Consider the following 17,194-nt stretch of genomic DNA (forward strand, 5'->3'; position numbering starts at 1 on the left):
GTTCAATTTATACGGTTTGGTCAGTGAACTCAATTTTAGAGGTCCAATTTATCGGTGTTTTCCATCTTGTGTAATTATTTAGATCAATGCAAATAAAATGCAAAACATTCCACTCTGATCAGGTAGTGTTCTCCATCAGCTCTCCACTGACCTTCTCCCTGGTGTGCATGATTACACAAGGTGCACAGCACAGATAAATCATACTAGCAGTGCTCAGGCATCACAAGGCAAAAATTAACACCTGTGAAAGAATTCTCTTTGCAAAAGGGAATTTTCCAGTGGCACACAGATATGGAATAGCTGTTCCTAGGCTTCCTTCTCCCCTTGGTTAGGGGGGTGTGCCTAAACTTCCTGTTAGCTAGAATACCATACTTGGACTTTTAGCAGCACATTTAAGATAAAATAACCCATACATTGCTCTATATTGAAACTGTTGGAAAAATTGCTTTCAAGAGCCAACAAACAGTTATCTGCTAAGGAAATGCATAAACCAGGTAATTTTTATTTAAGTAAAGAGAAAACACACTTAAACTTCATGAACACAGCATATCAAATCTTCTTAATAATATTCTGTAAATCCATCATGATTGTAGACTTGAGTTTACCCAGCTGCAAGTAAAAGAATTTATCACTAGCTTGTAACCTGTGGCCCACTTATTTAACAGAAAAATCCTCCAAGTAACTATATACCTGAAGAGACTGGCAAATTCCTTAAATGCACTTCACTGACAAATTAGTTGTCAAAATACATGTTTAACTGTAGCAGCAGTGGAGTATCCTGGGATTATGATAGAAATTTTTTTATATCTTTTGGCTTTCTGGGAGTACTATGTTCAGAACTTTTTTGTTTTTTTAAACTGGGGCAGAATGGGAGTTTTAGTAACATATCTGGATATTTAGTTTCAGTTGGCTTCTTAAACACCCATTCTTTTGTTTAGAATAGGTTGTGCACTAATCAGCAATTTGTATTTAAAAATGTGTAACGTAGCCTGAGCCTACCTGAAAATATTTATGAAACCCAATAAGAATTTTCATAGTCATAAAAGATAGAAGATTACACTCTAAACAACATATTGCACTTTGCCTAAGCATGGAAAGAGAAGGGTGCTGCGTTGTCATAGTATACAAAGATTATTATGAAGATTATCTACAATTCTTGCTAAAACTAATCTCCTACTGGCTGAGTTTTAAGGAAGCAACAATATACCTAATTCTCTTGATGTAAAAAAGAAGAAAAGACAAGTTAAAATCAAAAACTCAGATTTTGAAAATTTACATACATGATACAAGAAGAAAATCATCAATGCCTATGAAGCCATTCACAGCCTCAGTAAGAACACATATGTGATTCTTCCATGTACTCACACGTGATTCTTCCATGTACTCACACATGTCCATGTTATTTTTTTACCATCTGTTGTTTGGTCTGGCAACAGGACCTAAAGCTGCATTAATAACCTGCAGAAAATAAAAGTATATTTTTAATATAATCTGAAATAACTAAAATGCATAACAAATTATAAAGCAGGATTTCTGTTTTCTAAGCATTAAGGTATTCAGCCTTTTCTTCTATTCTAAAGGAGGGATATTAGACAAACATTAAAACTATTAAATCTCCTGCTGTGTTCATGAACTAGACTTCAGTTGTAATTTTAATTGACTAGGACAACGAAATGTTCCTTAACTGAAGGATTCATGACATAAGGAACAGGTGATCTCTTTCTGCCAAGATAAGATACTTCTAAAATATTGTGATGTAGAATCCCACTTTATTAGGTACAAATAAGCTTTTACCACATAATACAGAATTAGAAAGATGTGTTGTGTAAAGTCACTTCAGTTTGAGATTTGTAAGCCTGTTAAAGTGGCACCTATCATGCATAGCCTAGCCTCACTTTAGGGATATGTCAACGTCCTAAAGCTTTCAAGCTTTAGACAGGGTACAGTTATATACAGCAGTAAGAAGAGGGCCTAAAACATAAGCTTGTATGTGCAGGCCTGCTATGAGGCCTAAGGTCTAAGCCACAACGGTCAAGACTTTGCAATGCTAAGCTACAAGCAAGATACAGTGTTTGCTTATAAAATCTGGCACAAACAAGGTTAGTAGTATAAAACACTAAAAAGTGCTAGGCATGGCATAGGAGAACATTCCAGAAGGGTCATAACAGAACAACTTGTGAAGAAACATCTTGGTACCAACACATTCCCCACAAACAACAGACATACTGACTACGGTTCAGGACATGGTCTAAAGTGACAGCATGACAAATAGTGATTGTACACACATGTACGAGGTAAGGAGTGGTAAATAAGTAACAGGAGGTGGCAACCTGATATGTCAGGAGTAAAGTGTAACTTGTTTGTACCTATGAATAAGAGTTTACCCCAAAGAGCTGTCTTCATTCGACTGAGGGAGCAGTGATGACTTCCATGTCACTGACTTCAGTCAAGGTCCATTGTAAAGGGCACACGTGTTAGCCTACTGTAGACCTCTGCTCCAGGGAAGCTAAGACCAAGCTTTTGTTTTCAATAAACCTGGCCTGGCACCTTCCATATTTAATCTGATTTTGTGTTCTTTGGGGGGGCTCTCTTGAGCTCTACCACAACCACCATTTGTACCAGGCTGTTATGTTATAAGGGGATGGTCGCAGGGGTAGGAATTCTTGTGGCCTAAATAGTATTATCATTGATGGAGTAGGACACTTGTCAGAACACCACACCAGTGAATTCTGACTACTACATATCCCAGCACAAGACATCACATTATCCCTGCTAGGTAGTCATCAAATGAAGAAAAATAAAAGACACACAGACAACAATAAAATAACAAATCATATCAGACAGCTCAGTGTAATAGCCAGGGCTGGCAATGTAGACTTTGAGGAAAAACATACAACTTAGAAAGAATTCCCAGTTCCATTCCACTGTCAAGTAGTTACAATAGAGCAATTCCTGGTTCTAAATTCAAGTGAAATGTCTTCTTGTTGCATGATCATAAGGAGGTATCTTGACTTTATGCTGGAGTATACCCAGGCAAGTAATAAAGAAAACTCACCCTAAAGCTGATAGATTCCTTCCTTGTTTTAAGTGCTTTAAAATATTTCTCCTCTAGACACCAAGAGCATATACACTTGAAATTAAATATGCATACTAAATGTGTAATGTCATCAACTGTTGCACACAGAATCCTGCACACTGTTCCGGGTGTGCAAAAACTCTCTCATTTTACATGTAGATGAATTTCAGAGGAAGGACTGCAGAAGAATTCCTCACCAGCCAGCATGGCTTGTCATGGCTGGGTGAGACATAGCAGGCTTCCTTCATCTACAAGTCCTGCAGTGGTTTGCTTCCTCTTGTGTGTCAGCCATCCAGCCATATCACTTATAGACTATGTCTGCTGTGAGCTAAGGGCTCTGGTTTCTAGCCTGAACAGAAATTTTTAGTACTTATAAGCCGTGTCTACACTAGCTGGCTATTTTGAAATAGCCACGCCAACTTCAAAATAGCTCCCGCCACGTCTACACGTGCCAAGTGCTATTTCGAAGTTGAAATCGACATAAGGCGGCGAGACGTCGAAGTTGCTATCCTCATCAGGAGATGGGAATAGCGCCCTACTTCGACGTTGAACGTTGAAGTAGGGCATGTGTAGACAATCCACATCCCGCAACATCAAAATAGTGGGGTCCTCCATGGTGTCCATCAGCTGAGGGGTTGAGAGACACTCTCTCCAGCCCCTGAGCTCTATGGTCACCGCGTGCAGCAGCCCCTTAAAGCTCCCCACCTCCTGAGTTTCTGTGCAGGAAGCTGAGAGCACGTGCAGGCAGCAGCACACCCACGTACACAGCCTGCACGTCCTCCAAGAGCCCCAACCTACCACCCTGCACCCATGGCATCCAGCCAGCCCCCCAAGCGCACACAGGGTACCCCCCCCAGGGGACCCAGGGCTCCCAGCCTGCCAGCCAGCCGGGGAAGAGGCAGCGGAGCCCCTCCTGGATGGAGGCCGAGATCCGGGACCTGCTGGGGCTCTGGGGCGAGGAGGAGGTGCTCCAGGTAATGGGGAGCAAGGGGTGGAACACGGATGCGTTCGCTCAGCTGGCCGAGGGCCTGGCTGCCCGGGGTCACCCTGCCCACACTCCTGACCACATCAGGAGTAAGGTAAAGGAGCTGTGGCAGGGTTATACCCGGGCCTGAGACATGGCCAACCGATCTGGGGATGCCCCCGCTGCATGCCCCTTTTACAGGGAGCTCAGGGCCATTCTGAGCCCCTGGTACACCTCCTCCCCCCGGCCACCCTTGACACCTCGGCGATGAGCCCCAGCAGGCCCCGGAGACGGAGTCCGCCCTGGAGGCCAGCCCTGCACCCCAGGGCCCCCCCCAGGAGCCCACCCCTGGGACAGTGGAGGAGGAGGAGTCCTCCAGCGACAGGGGGCTCCAAATTGCCCTCTCCTCCCACAGCTCCAACAGGGCATCCGCCCGATGGGTGTCCCCTGACCATGGGAGTGGACCATCAGGTATGTACCCCCCTGGTGCACACCCCCAGGGTTAAGGGGCGGGGACAAGAGACATGACCAGGGCTCTCCACACACCCAGATGACCATGGCCCCGAGAACAGCAGTGGCATGTCCCTCAGAAGAGTCCATCAGCCCCTGCCTCCCCAGCAGGACAGCGCCATGCCCCATCCCTGGGGATGGGGGGAGCAGAACCTAGGGTCCCCCATGTGGGGGGGGCGTTGGACACCCATCATCAGCATCACCAGTGGATGGGGAACCAGAAGCAGGGGGTGGGGGGACAAGGGCCACGGGTCAGGGCCCAGACTAACGGCTGTCTCCACTCTTCTTCCCCCCCTCTGTTCCACAGCTGCACCATTGGGGGGCCCAGAGAGCACTGGCGTGGTGTCAGTGGTCCCGGACAGCCCACCGGGGCCATCCCACCAAGCCAGCCCCTCGGTGGAGCACAGACCAGCCCCAGGACAAGCCCGACAGCGGTGGAGCTGTCCGCAGGCCTCCACAGACCCCCAGCTGCTCGGCACCCTCTGGTGTCAGCTGGAGGTGTCCAAGCGGTGCCTGCAGGTGGAGGAGCGGCGGCTCGACCTCCAGGAGTGAGCGCTGACCTGGCGACAGGAGGCTTGGGGGGCCTTCATGTGCACTTTCCAGGACATCACACAGCACTTGGCGCGCCCCCCCCTCCGCCGCTCAGCCTGCCGTCCCTCCATCATCCGCCATCCTGGGGCCTGCCACTGAGGGGGACCATGGACCTCCGGACTCCGCCCAGCCCTATCTGCCGGTTCTCCCAGCCCCCACCCAGCCACGACAGGGCCTCCGGTCATGCCCCCCCACACCAGGTGCAGGACAATAGGGGGTGCGTGGCCGAGGATGTTGCCCCCCAGGCCCCCGTCCTCTTTGGACATATTCCCCCCATCCTTGTGAATAGTTTTTGTTCTACCCCTGTTTTGTACCTCCCCTCCCATGTACATAGTTCCCCCCCTTCTTCTGTTAATAATTAATACAGGTTGCACAGTTTTGTTTAAAAGAAAATTCCATTTATTGCACAGAAGTTGGGGGGGTATGCTCTCGGGTTCTCTGTGGTGTGGGTGTGGGGACAGGGAGTGTTGTGGAGGATGGGGGCGTGCACTGGGTGTCTCACCCGCAGCTGGCTCTGCCAGCGTTCACCCCGCAGCCTGGTCAAAATGGGCCCGCAGGGGCTCCTGGACCCGGATCCCCTCAGGGTCAACCTGGCGACTGAGGGCAGTTGGTGGCTGGATGTCGGCCCTGCCAGCCTCCACAGCCCAGCCCAGCCCTGGAAGAAGGCCTCTCCCTTGCTCTCCACCAGGTTGTGGAGTGCGCTGCATGCGCCCACAACCTGGGGGATGTTGGTGAGCCCTGCATCCAGGCGGGTGAGGAGACACCTCCAGCGCCCTTTGAGGTGGCTGAAAGTGCACTCGATCACCTTGCGCGCACGGTTCAAGAGCGTGTTGAACCGCTCCTGGCTGGCTGTGACATGGCCCGTGTAGGGGTGCATGAGCCAGGGCCAGAGGGGGTACGCTGCGTCTGCGACGACGCAGAGGGACGTGGTGGTGTCCCACACAGGGATCTCCCGCTGGGAGGATGTAGGTCCCCGCCTCCAGCCAGTGGCACAGGCCTGAATTTCTGAACACCCGGGCATCGTGGGTGCTGCCAGGCCAGCCAACATAAATGTCCAAGAGGCAACCCTGGCTGTCCACCAAGTCCTGGAGGACCACAGAATGGTATCCCTTCCTATTCAGGCAGCATACTCCGCTGTGCTCCGGGGCACGGATGGGGATATGGGTCCCATCCAGAGCCCCAAAGCAATTTGCAAAGCCCAGGCTGGCAAACCCCGCAATGGCAGCATCCGGGTCCCCAAGCCGCACAAGCCTGTGGAGGAGCAGGGCATTGATTGCGTGGACGACCTGCAGGGGAAGGACATGAGAGAGCACCAGTGAGGGCTGTGCAGGGTGTGTCTGGCCTCCCCCCAGGGCTCCCTCCTCCCAGGCCCCCCTCCCAACCCCCCCACCCGGGTCCTCTTACCTCCATGAGGACAGCCCCAACGGTGGCCTTGCCCACGCCGAACTGCTGCCCTACGGATCGGTAGCTGTCTGGAGTGGCCAGCTTCCAGACAGCGATGCCGACCCGTTTCTCTACAGTGAGGGCACGTCGCATGGGTGTGTCCTGGTGCCGTAAGCCAGGGGTGAGCCACTGGCAGAGCTCCAGTAATGTCTGCCGGCTCATTCGGAAGTTCTGGAGCCAGTGGTCATTGTCCCTCTCACCGAGCACCAGCCGCTCCCACCAGTCCGTGCTCATGGGGTATCTCCACAGCCGGCGGCATGTGTGGTGGGAGGGGGGCTGGGAGGGCAGCAAGGTCTGGGGCTGCTTCCTCATCCCCTGGGGGAAGCTCATCTTCCTCAAATAAAAGATGGTCAGCTGCCTCCTGCATGGCACTGAGCAGGGCAGCCACTGGTCCTCCAGGGGCGGGTGTGGGGGCCTCTGGCTGCTGCTGCTGCTGGGGGTCCATGGTGCTTCACGGGGTGTGCATGCTTGTGGCTCTGCAGACCACATGCTGTGCAGGCTGAGTGTGTCCGGGAGGGGCCCTTTAAGGGAGCGGCTTGCTGTTGCCCCAGAAGTGCTAGTCTGCCCTGTGACCCTGTCTGCAGCTGTTCCTGGCACCCTTATTTAAATTTGGGCCGCTTTTGTGTGTAGACGCTCCCCTGCAGCACCTATTTCGATGTAGTGCTGTCCAACGTCGACGTTGAACATCGACAGCACCAACCCTGGAGGATGTGTGGATGCTATTCGTCGAAATAGCTTATTTCGATTTCGCTACATCGAAATAAGCTATGTCGATGTAGCATCCCAGTGTAGACGTAGCTATAGCATGCTAAAAATTGTCACGAAGCCCTGGAGCAGAGGGAATGGTGGCAGGCATTATCTGCCCCAACTACATACCCATGGGGCCAGACAGGTTTGTACTCTGGGCAGTTCATGTGTACCACCACTTGACACTGTCTGTGTCACAGCTACACCACTATTTTTGGCACACTAGTCAGATCTCCCAGCACACCAAATGACCAAAGCAGAACATTCCCCTAAGGCTCCCTGCTGCTCCCTCCTAACCAGCTCCCTGACATGGATGTTCACCACAGCTCTCCACCCAGCATCTGGATGAGACGAGCAGAGCTCTGACTGCTCTGATCCAAGTTCTGGGGCAGGCACTGGCTTCATGAAAGTATTGAGGAGGAACAGAGCTGGCCATCCCCCTGTTCACTCAGGTTTGGCTATGGTGGCCCCATCAATTCTGAGAGGTCCTCAGGACTGGCTGCAATGCTTCAGAATGGGCCAGTAGCCCAGCCAGCCCCATGGGACAGGAGTTTCTTCAACTAGGACAAGATGTTTTAGGGGTCAGATTGGGACTGTCGGGATGAATGGTGCTAACATGGTGAGAATTAATGTAAGTACATCTACATGAGCTGGGAATCAAACCCCTAGCTCATAATCTAGATATTGCCACAGACCCTCCCTTTCCAGGGTAGCAGAAAGTCCCACAAACAAACAATTCAATGAACTTCTGGCATGTTTTTGATCACCGACTCAAGATCCTGTAGTTCTTACACCTCTTGTATCAGGAATTTACAATCTACCTTCTCAGGCTCTATGATCTCTCAAGATGCACTGTTATGTCATGGCAGGGATTCTCTGGGTTCTCCACTGGAATTCTCCAACAAATGCCAAATGAAAATAATCTTCCATGTCAGCCCTTCTCACGGCTGATTTCTCATCACTCTTTAGCTTCTCTTGTGTTCCATTCCTTAGTTGAACGCTGACCCCCTTGCACTCTTCCCTATTACAAGATCAGCCACAGGAGCTACTTCCTGCTCTCCCTCCTCCATAGCTTTCCTCAATTCTCCTTAAACCTGACTCCTATGAGGCCCTTCCAGGAGAACAGGAATTCCCAGCCACGTCTCTCCTGGGTCTCCTGTTTCCCAGATGAGCTCTGTCTCTTTTGTATCATACCCAGATCCATTCACAGCTGTACCTGATAACTTCAATCAAGCTACTCAGTCAGGCTCAATTCTCCTTCCATCTGATTCCTGTCAGGCCCTGTGGAATGCCACCAACATCCGGGCAGTGTGGCCCCTGCAACCAGGGAGCAGCTGCCAGGTACCTCCACTCCCTGCCCTGAGCCTTCCACAACACACAAACACCTGAGTCCTGCACCTCCATCCCCTACTATAAGGCCCCCACCTTCTGCTCTGAATCATGCACCTTCCTATGCCCCCCAGCCCATCTCCCCCCCACCATCTTCAAGCCCCTACCCTGACTCTTACAGCCCCCACGCCTCCAATCTATTGCCCTGAAGAATCTGAGCAACACTTGGTAAAATTTCTAGTACCCAATAAATGAGTAAATATGTTAAAAGACCTGTTCCATTGTACACAAAAGAAAGGTAATCAAGAGGTCTCCATACAATTCAGATTACTACTGGATGATTCTATAGATTTACAATAAAAATCTGCCTACCTTCACTTTTCACTAGTGTAAAGCAAATGCTACCAAAAATTGAGGATTATAAAAAAGGGACTGTTACTAACGGTCTTTAGCTGACTAATTCCACAGTTATCTATTTAAATGATATTTCCTTTGACACAGGGACTTTTCCTATGAATCAGTGTAGCACCATCAACAGCTAACAAACAGTAACTATTTATTAAACTTTTCAAATTTAGACAAACTTTGTTATACAACTGTAAAACGGCAACTCATTTAACTCTGATGAAATGTAAGAACTATTTATTAAGGGAAAGAATGTCAAAAACCTGAGCAGTTACCGTACGAAAGTCTTCAGATGTGAATATTTTTGTCTAAAAGTATTCTTTCCTATGTTATTAACAAAAATATTTGCCAATCAGTAATGGTTTGATTTCCAATTAAGATGACATGAACTTTTCACAGAAAAAAAAGTTGATGCTAAAGCTGGTGATTTTATTATTAAAAGCAGCCCTTGAAATAATTACAAAAATGTAGTTTCATTGCACGTACGGAGTTAGAGTGTAAAGAAAACTGTCATTTCCATGCAATGTCCTTCAGACAAAAACATTGACTTAAGAAATGACAGATTGTTGTCACAGCTTTCTCTAATGCTAAACTAGGACTGCCCAGGCCAGGTCTAGCTATGTCCTCAGGTGACTTAAGTTTTCCCTCTGTGCCTATCAATTAACTTGCACCAAACACCCATGTAATCTATTTTCCATATTTAACATATGTCAGCAAATACTCCTCATAGTGGAAAAAAGATGAGGAGTCCTGTGACAGCTCAAAGACAAACAGATTTATTTGGACATAAGCTTTTGTGGGTAAAAACCACTTTACTCCGCATCCTTTATTAGTATTTTGATAACCCATAGCTACTAAGGCTTCTGAAATGAATCCATCATTGCTCAGGCCACAAAACATGAAAATCTCCATTACGATGCACTAACTCTAGTGAAGACACTGCAATGCTGGCATTTTTCCCCAAACAGTTAAGGTGGAACACTTATAGTTATTAGGTTTCGTTTTTAGAAGGCTAAGTACTTAGCATTTCCATTATGGTACCACCTCTGGCACTAAACATGCTCTTTAAATACCTTGTGGTAGGCATAACAGACAGAGAACAGCATATTATTCTAACACCAGCCTTAACTACCTTTCATTTCTGCAGCAAATTACGTATGTTCCCTTGCTTTCATCTTTATTATGATTAAAAGATTATTTGTCCTAAAGAGAAGCAGACTGATTGCTGTCTATACCTCATTTTATATATTTTCTGAGTCTTAAGATCCTAATAAAAGTGCTCCCAGAGAATAGGGTAATAAATAAAGTGTTGGTACTCTGGACCATATGACATCTTAAATTATTTTATTAGAACATCTTCCAGCAACTTTGTAAAATGATTTGTTTATTAAGTATATATACTTGTTTGGAGTGACTTCAGCTGTCAGAATAGAGCAGATATTAAAAAAAAAAACCACCTAATTTTAAAGTTATGGCTCACAACCTATAGCCCATGTGACTTTGAGGCAGACTGTTCTTTCATATATGCTCTTTCCTAACAGAGACAGGGAAATTTGTCCCCATCCTTTTTCTCTTCTCTTGCAACAAAAGTGGAAAGGGTTTCTACACTCTGAACACATATATCTAAAGTTATTCAGCCTCTGACTTCATTCAAGTGGCTGCAGAGACTTCAAATATGATCTTGCCCACTCCACAATCTAGGAAACCCAGAATGATCTGGAGTGCTAAAATGCATTTTTAAATCTTAGGAAAAAAATCAAACATAGTTTGCTCTTTGTTATGCACACTCATTAGGGGGTTGGAAACAGGATTAATGTCACAGTCTATTATATTATTGTACTATCCATAAAGATGGGTATCATTGCTTATATGATTCATCGTTAGTAGATACTGCATCATGGTAAGGACCAAAGACATTCAGCAAAAATCAGAGGCAAGAAAATAAAAACAAGGAATATCACATATTATGAGCCATTTTATGTTGATTCCCTATAACACTGCCAAGCTTTTATCAAGACACTCTACAATTTGGACGATAAAAGGCTAATATTAGTATAGTCAAAACAATGGGGCACTGAAAGAGAACTAAAAAGTGAGTGAGGGGCGGGAACAGAAAATGAAGAAAAGTGCCCCACCAGACCCAAAGACAAATAAGTATCGGAAGCAGAGCCTCTTCCACCTGAAAAGAAAGAACAGGACAATGGCAGTCTGTGAGGGAGCTAATTTATTTGAGAAATATGAGGATACAATAATGAGTACTAAAGAAAACCACAAGAAAACTGTAATATACCAAAACTGTTGCTGTTTACAGTGGGAATATAATCTTTGGCATTTGCAATTAAATATCAGCTCTTTACTAGTATTTGTGTAGGTCCATTTTTCTAAGTGGTGTTAGCAGCATATGCTATTATTAAGGTTGCACAACTCTTCCCATAATAAGCCCCTGTTTTCAGTTGCTATTAATGTTGACAAACTTTAATAATTTGGGTTGTAATTTTTTACATTGGAGGTCTGCTTCAGGATGATGTGGGAGCAGGGATGTGGAAATTTCAACCTAAACACTTCAGTCATTTTTTAAAACAAGTCTGGAGAAAATCTGTTATTTAGCACTCCATGGTTCTGAGGAGAGACTTGAAATTTATAATTAGGATGGACATTCCATCACAGATATGCCTTTTGCCACGATATGGAAATCTACCCAAGCATGGCTAAGTGCCAAACTTCTGACATACCAGTTTGTACTTGCTCAATAACAACATTAAGTTTAAGCAGCTAAATTCTCCCCAAAGACTGTGTCTTTGCTGGGCATGTTCCAGCCTGGAAACAAGCAGTATTTTCCCCACAACTAGTGTTGTGTGCTCGTGTGGGCTGGTGCAGGGAACTGAGTTTCCCTGAACTGAGAGCAGGGAAATTTTCTCTCCACTATTCTCAATGACCTGAGCTCAGGAAGTGTGTAGCAGACAGCTGTATGATTCAAATACACAGAAGACTAGAAGCAGACCTACAGGAAGCAGTTGCAGTCAATTAGGATAAGCCTAGGAGACAATTAGGATTAGAAGTAGAGGGGGAAAGGGAAGCAGCTGTGGTGATCATAGAATCTTAGAAGAGTAGGACTGGAAGGGACCTCAAGAGGCCATCGAGTCCAGCCCCCTGCCCTCATGGCAGGACCAAGCACTTTCTAGACCATCCCTGAAAGCCATCTATCTAACCTCTTCTTAAATATCTCCAGTGATGGAGATTCTACCACCTCCCTTGGCAATTCACTCCAGTGTTTGATCACCCTGAAAGTTAGGAACTTTTTCCTAATGTCCAACCTGAACCTCCCCTGCTGCAATTTAAGTCCATTGCCTCTTGCTCTATCTTCAGAGGCAAGGAAGAACAAGTTCCCTCCCTCCGCCTTATGACACCCTTTTAGATACCTGAAAACTGCTATCATGTCCCCCCTCAATCTTCTCTTTTCCAAACGAAACAAGCCCAATTCTTTCAGCCTTTCTTCATAGGTCATGTTCTCTAGACCTTTGATCATTCTCGTTGCTCTCCTCTGGTCCCTCTCCAATTTCTCCACATCCTTCCTGAACTGCGGTGCCCAGAACTGGACACAATACTCCAGCTGAGGCCTAACCAGCGCAGAGTAGAGCGGGAGAATGACTTCTTGTGTCTTGTTCACAACACACCTGTTAATGCATCCTAGAATCATGTTTGCTTTTTTTGCAACAGCATCACACTGTTGACTCATATTTAGCTTGTGGTCCACTATAACCCCTAGATCCCTTTCTGCTGTACTCATTCCTAGGCAGTCCTTTCCCATTCTGTATGTGTGACACTGATTGTTCCTTCCTAAGTGGAGCACTTTGCATTTGTCCTTATTAAACTTCATCCTGTTTACCTCATCCCATTTCTCCAGTTTATCCAGATCCTTTTGAATTATGACCCTATCCTCCAAAGAAGTTGCAACCCCTCCCAGCTTGGTATCATCTGCAAACTTAATAAGTGTACTTTCTATGTCAATATCTAAATCGTTAATGAAGATATTGAACAGAACCAGTCCTAAAACAGACCCCTGCAGAACCCCACTAGTTATACTTTTCCAGCAGGATTGAAAACTATTAACTACTACTCTCTGGGTACGGTTATCCAGCCAGTCGTTCACCCACCTTATAGTAGCCCCATCTAAGTTGTATTTGCGTAGTTTATTGATAAGTATATTATGTGAGACCGTGTCAAATGCTTCACTGAAATCTAGGTATACCACATCCACCGCTTCTCCCTTATCCACAGGGCTCGTTATTCTATCAAAGAAAGCTATTAGATTGGTTTGACATGATCTGTTTTAAACAAAACCATGCCGGCTGTTCCCTATCACCTTACCACCTTCCAAATGCTTGCAGATGATTTCTTTAATTACCTGGCTCCATTATCTTTCCTGGCACAGAAGTTAAGCTGACTGGCCTGTAGTTTCCCGGGTTATTCTTGTTCCCCTTTTTATAAATGGGTACTATATTTGCCCTTTTCCAGTCTTCTGGAATCTCTCCCGTCTCCCACGATTTTCCAAAAATGATTGCTAAAGGCTCAGATACCTCTTCTATCAGCTCCTTGAGGATTCTAGGATGCATTTCGTCAGGCCCTGGTGATTTGCAGACATCTAATTTTTCTAAGTAAATTTTAATTTGTTCTTTTCTTATTTCAACTTCTATACCTACCCCTTTTTCACTAGCATTCTCTGTGTCAGGCATTCCTTCAGATTTCTCAGTGAAGACCGAAACAAAGAAATCATTAAACATCTCTGCCATTTCCAAATTCCCTGTTACTGTTTCTCCCTCCTCACTGACCAATGGCCCTACCCTCTCCTTGGTCTTCCTCTTGTTACCAATCTATTTGTAAAAAGCCTTCTTGTTTCCCTTTATGCTCGTAGCTAGTTTGAGCTCATTTTGTGCCTTAGCCTTTCTAATCTCGCTCCTGCATGCTCGTGTTGTTTGCCTATATTCATCCTTTGTAATTTGTCCTAGTTTCCATTTCTTATACAATTCCTTTTTTATTTTGAGATCATGCAAGATCTCCTGGTTAAGCCAAGGCAGTCTTTTGCCATGTTTTCTATCTTTCCTATGCAGCGGGATAGCTTGCTTTTGGGCCCTTAATAATGTCCCTTTGAAAAACTGCCAACTCTCCTCAGCCTTTTTTTCCCCTCAGTTTAGCTTCCCATGGGACCTTACCTACCAGCTGTCTGAGTTTACCAAAATCTGCCTTCCCGAAATCCATTATCTCTATTGTACTGTTTTCCCTTCTACCCTTCCTTAGAATTGTGAACTCTATGATTTCATGATCACTTTCACCCAAGCATCCTTCCACTTTCAAATTCTCAATAATTTCCTTCCTATTTGTTAAAATTAAATCTAGAACAGCTTCCCCCCGGTAGCCTTTTCAACCTTTTGGAATAAAAAGTTGTCTGCAATGCAATCCAAGAATTTATTGGACAGTCTGTCCCCTGTTGTATTAGTTTCCCAACATATACCTGGGTAGTTGAAGTCCCCCATCACCACCAAATTCTGGGCCCTGGATGATTTTGTTAGCTGTTTAAAGAAAGCCTCATCCACCTCTTCCACCTGGCTAGGGGGCCTGTAGTAGACTCCTAGTAGGACCTCATCCTTGTTTTTTACTCCTCTGAGTCTAACCCAGAGACTTTCAACCCGTCCATCTCCTACGTCCATCTCCACCTCTGTCCAAGTGTATACATTTTTAATATACAAGGCAACACCTCCTCCCTTCTTTCCCTGTCTGTCCTTCCTAAGCAGGCTGTACCCTTCAATACCAACATTCCAATCATGAGTATTATTCCACCAAGTTTCTGTGATGCCAACGATATCATAGTTGTATTCATTTATTAGTACCTCAAATTCTTCTTGTTTATTTCCCATACTTCTTGCATTTGTATATAGGCACCTCAGACATTGATTTGGTCTTGCCTCCCAGTTTTGCCCTGGACCTCTTTTTACTCTCCCAGTGTAGCCCATACTCCCTTCCATTTCAAGTTCATCTCCCAGGTATCCATGCTCTCCACTTACCTGCAGGCTTTGCTCCCCTGCCCCTGTAGAACCTAGTTTAAAGCCCTCCTCACTAGGTTAGCCAGCTTGTGTCCAAATATGTTCTTTCCCCTCCTCGAAAGGTGAACGCCATCTCTGCCTAGCAGTCCTTCCCGGAAAAGGATCCCGTGGTCAAAAGAAACCAAAGCCTTTCTGGCGACACCATCTACGCAACCAAGCATTCACCTCTAGGATACACCTCTCTCTGCCTGGGTCTCTACCTCTGACAGGCAGGATTGAAGAGAATACCACCTGCGCCCCAAACTCCCTGACCCGTGCCCCCAGAGCCCTGAAGTCACTCTTGACCTGCTCAGCATCACACCTTGCAGTATCATTAGTGCCCACATGGATGAGAAGCACAGGATAGTAGTCAGAGGGCCGGATAATCCTCGACAATGCCTGCGTAACCTCTCGGATACGGGCCCCCAGCAGGCAGCACACCTACCGAGATGAAATGTCAGGGCGACAGATGGGTGCCTCCGTCCCCCTCAGAAGAGAGTCTCCAACCACCACTATTCTACGTTTCCTTCTTGCAGGCATGGCAGTAGACTTCCCAGCCTTGGGTGTACGAGGCTTCTCCTCTTCTGTGCAGGGTAATTCTTGGTCTCCTGTATCGAGTACAGCATAATGGTTTTCCAGTACCACGGTGGGAGGGTTCTGAGCAGGGGTGGGACACTGCCCGCCACGAGAAGTAACCAGCTGCCAGTGTCCACCCTGGTCCACCTCCTCCAGTGGTTTATCAGCCGTCCTGTGCACTGGGACAGTTACCTCCGCAGTCTCCACCTGAATACTATCCAGGAACTGCTCATGGACTCAGATACTCCTCAACCTGGCCACCTCCTCCTGTAGCTCCCCCACCTGCCGCCTGAGAGATTCCACCAGCAGGAACCTTTCATACTAAATATTCCCCTCAGTCTGGGTATCAGTGAGTGGGAACAGCAAGCCCCAGTCCTTGCAGAACCACACCAGGATCTGGGTAGAAACATCCATGGTCAGGCAGTCTGTCTGGCTACAGGTACAAGTGGAGAAGACAGCAGTAGTGCTGGCACAGGTGTTGCAGATCTTCCTAACCATTATAGTCCTCTCTGTCACACTCCTTCCCAAACTCCTTCTTAAACAACCCTGTCTGCAGCTCCCTCTCTGCTTCGCTCCCCTGCCCACTCCCCCGCAGCATTCCAATATGTTAAGCCTGCTGGCCTCTCTCAGGCCCTCCCCCTATGAGTCACACAGGGGAAGGCTGATCAAGAGAGCAAAAGGTCAGGCAGGCAGTCCCAACTGCCACTGAAACTGAAACTCCCCCCACCTGGAATCAAAATGGCAGTTCAAATGCCAGCAGTTAAAGCACATGCTCACTCACCCAGAGATCAGCACTCTCACCTGGTAGCTTCTTCAGGGTAGGCTCACTTGCTCTTCTGCTTCTTGAGCCCCCCGTTGGAAGCTCCCTGTCCCCTCCTCCTTCCCATCTTCTGGGGGGGGGAACTGCTGTCCCCCCATTTGGGCCCCGCCTTCATCCAGCAGCTGCTGCATCCTCACCACCCAGGAAAGGTAGGGAGCTTTCTTAAAGCGGCGGTTGGGTTCCCTCCACAGCCTCCTCCTGTGGAGTGGCTTGGGGAGGGGTGAGTTTGGGCAGGGCCCCTCTTCACCGGGGCTCTGGGGGGGGCTGCATAGCCAGGGGTGGGGTGCTAGGGTGTGGCCCCTGCCCCACCCCTGCAGCCACCCCCTCCCTTACTGCCCCCACACACCCAGCCGCCGCTGGGGGCCCCCCTGCCCCACCTGGCCCCCTTCTAACCAGCTGCCCCTTCCTTCCTCTCCTGGTTTCTCGAGGCTCTGCAGCAGCTGCTGTGGGCCCACCCCTCAGGCGCACGTGGGCACACCCCTTCCCCCATTACCCCCTCCCCCCCCAGGTTGGCTGTGCCACCCCTCCTTCCTCCCCCCAACGTGCCCACACCCGTCCCCACCCTTTTTCTTTGTTCTACCTGAGCGCTTGAGCCCCCCCCGCCCCACACGCGCACACACAGATTTTGATCCCTCACATCCCAGTGCAGAAACAGG

At 47.4% G+C, this 17,194-nt stretch overlaps 1 protein-coding gene across 1 annotated transcript in view; it reads right to left on the reverse strand.

Annotated features, from left to right (window-relative positions):
* Nucleotides 1–17,194, reverse strand: part of CTNNA3 (catenin alpha 3) — a 751,450-nt gene that overhangs the window by 110,018 nt on the left and 624,238 nt on the right. The window contains 1 exon segment of the mRNA XM_074999587.1: nt 1,277–1,458. Within this exon segment, the coding sequence (XP_074855688.1) occupies nt 1,277–1,458 (182 nt within the window).

Source organism: Carettochelys insculpta, chromosome 7 (genome assembly GCF_033958435.1).
Source record: "Carettochelys insculpta isolate YL-2023 chromosome 7, ASM3395843v1, whole genome shotgun sequence".
Taxonomy (NCBI): Eukaryota; Metazoa; Chordata; order Testudines; family Carettochelyidae; genus Carettochelys; species Carettochelys insculpta.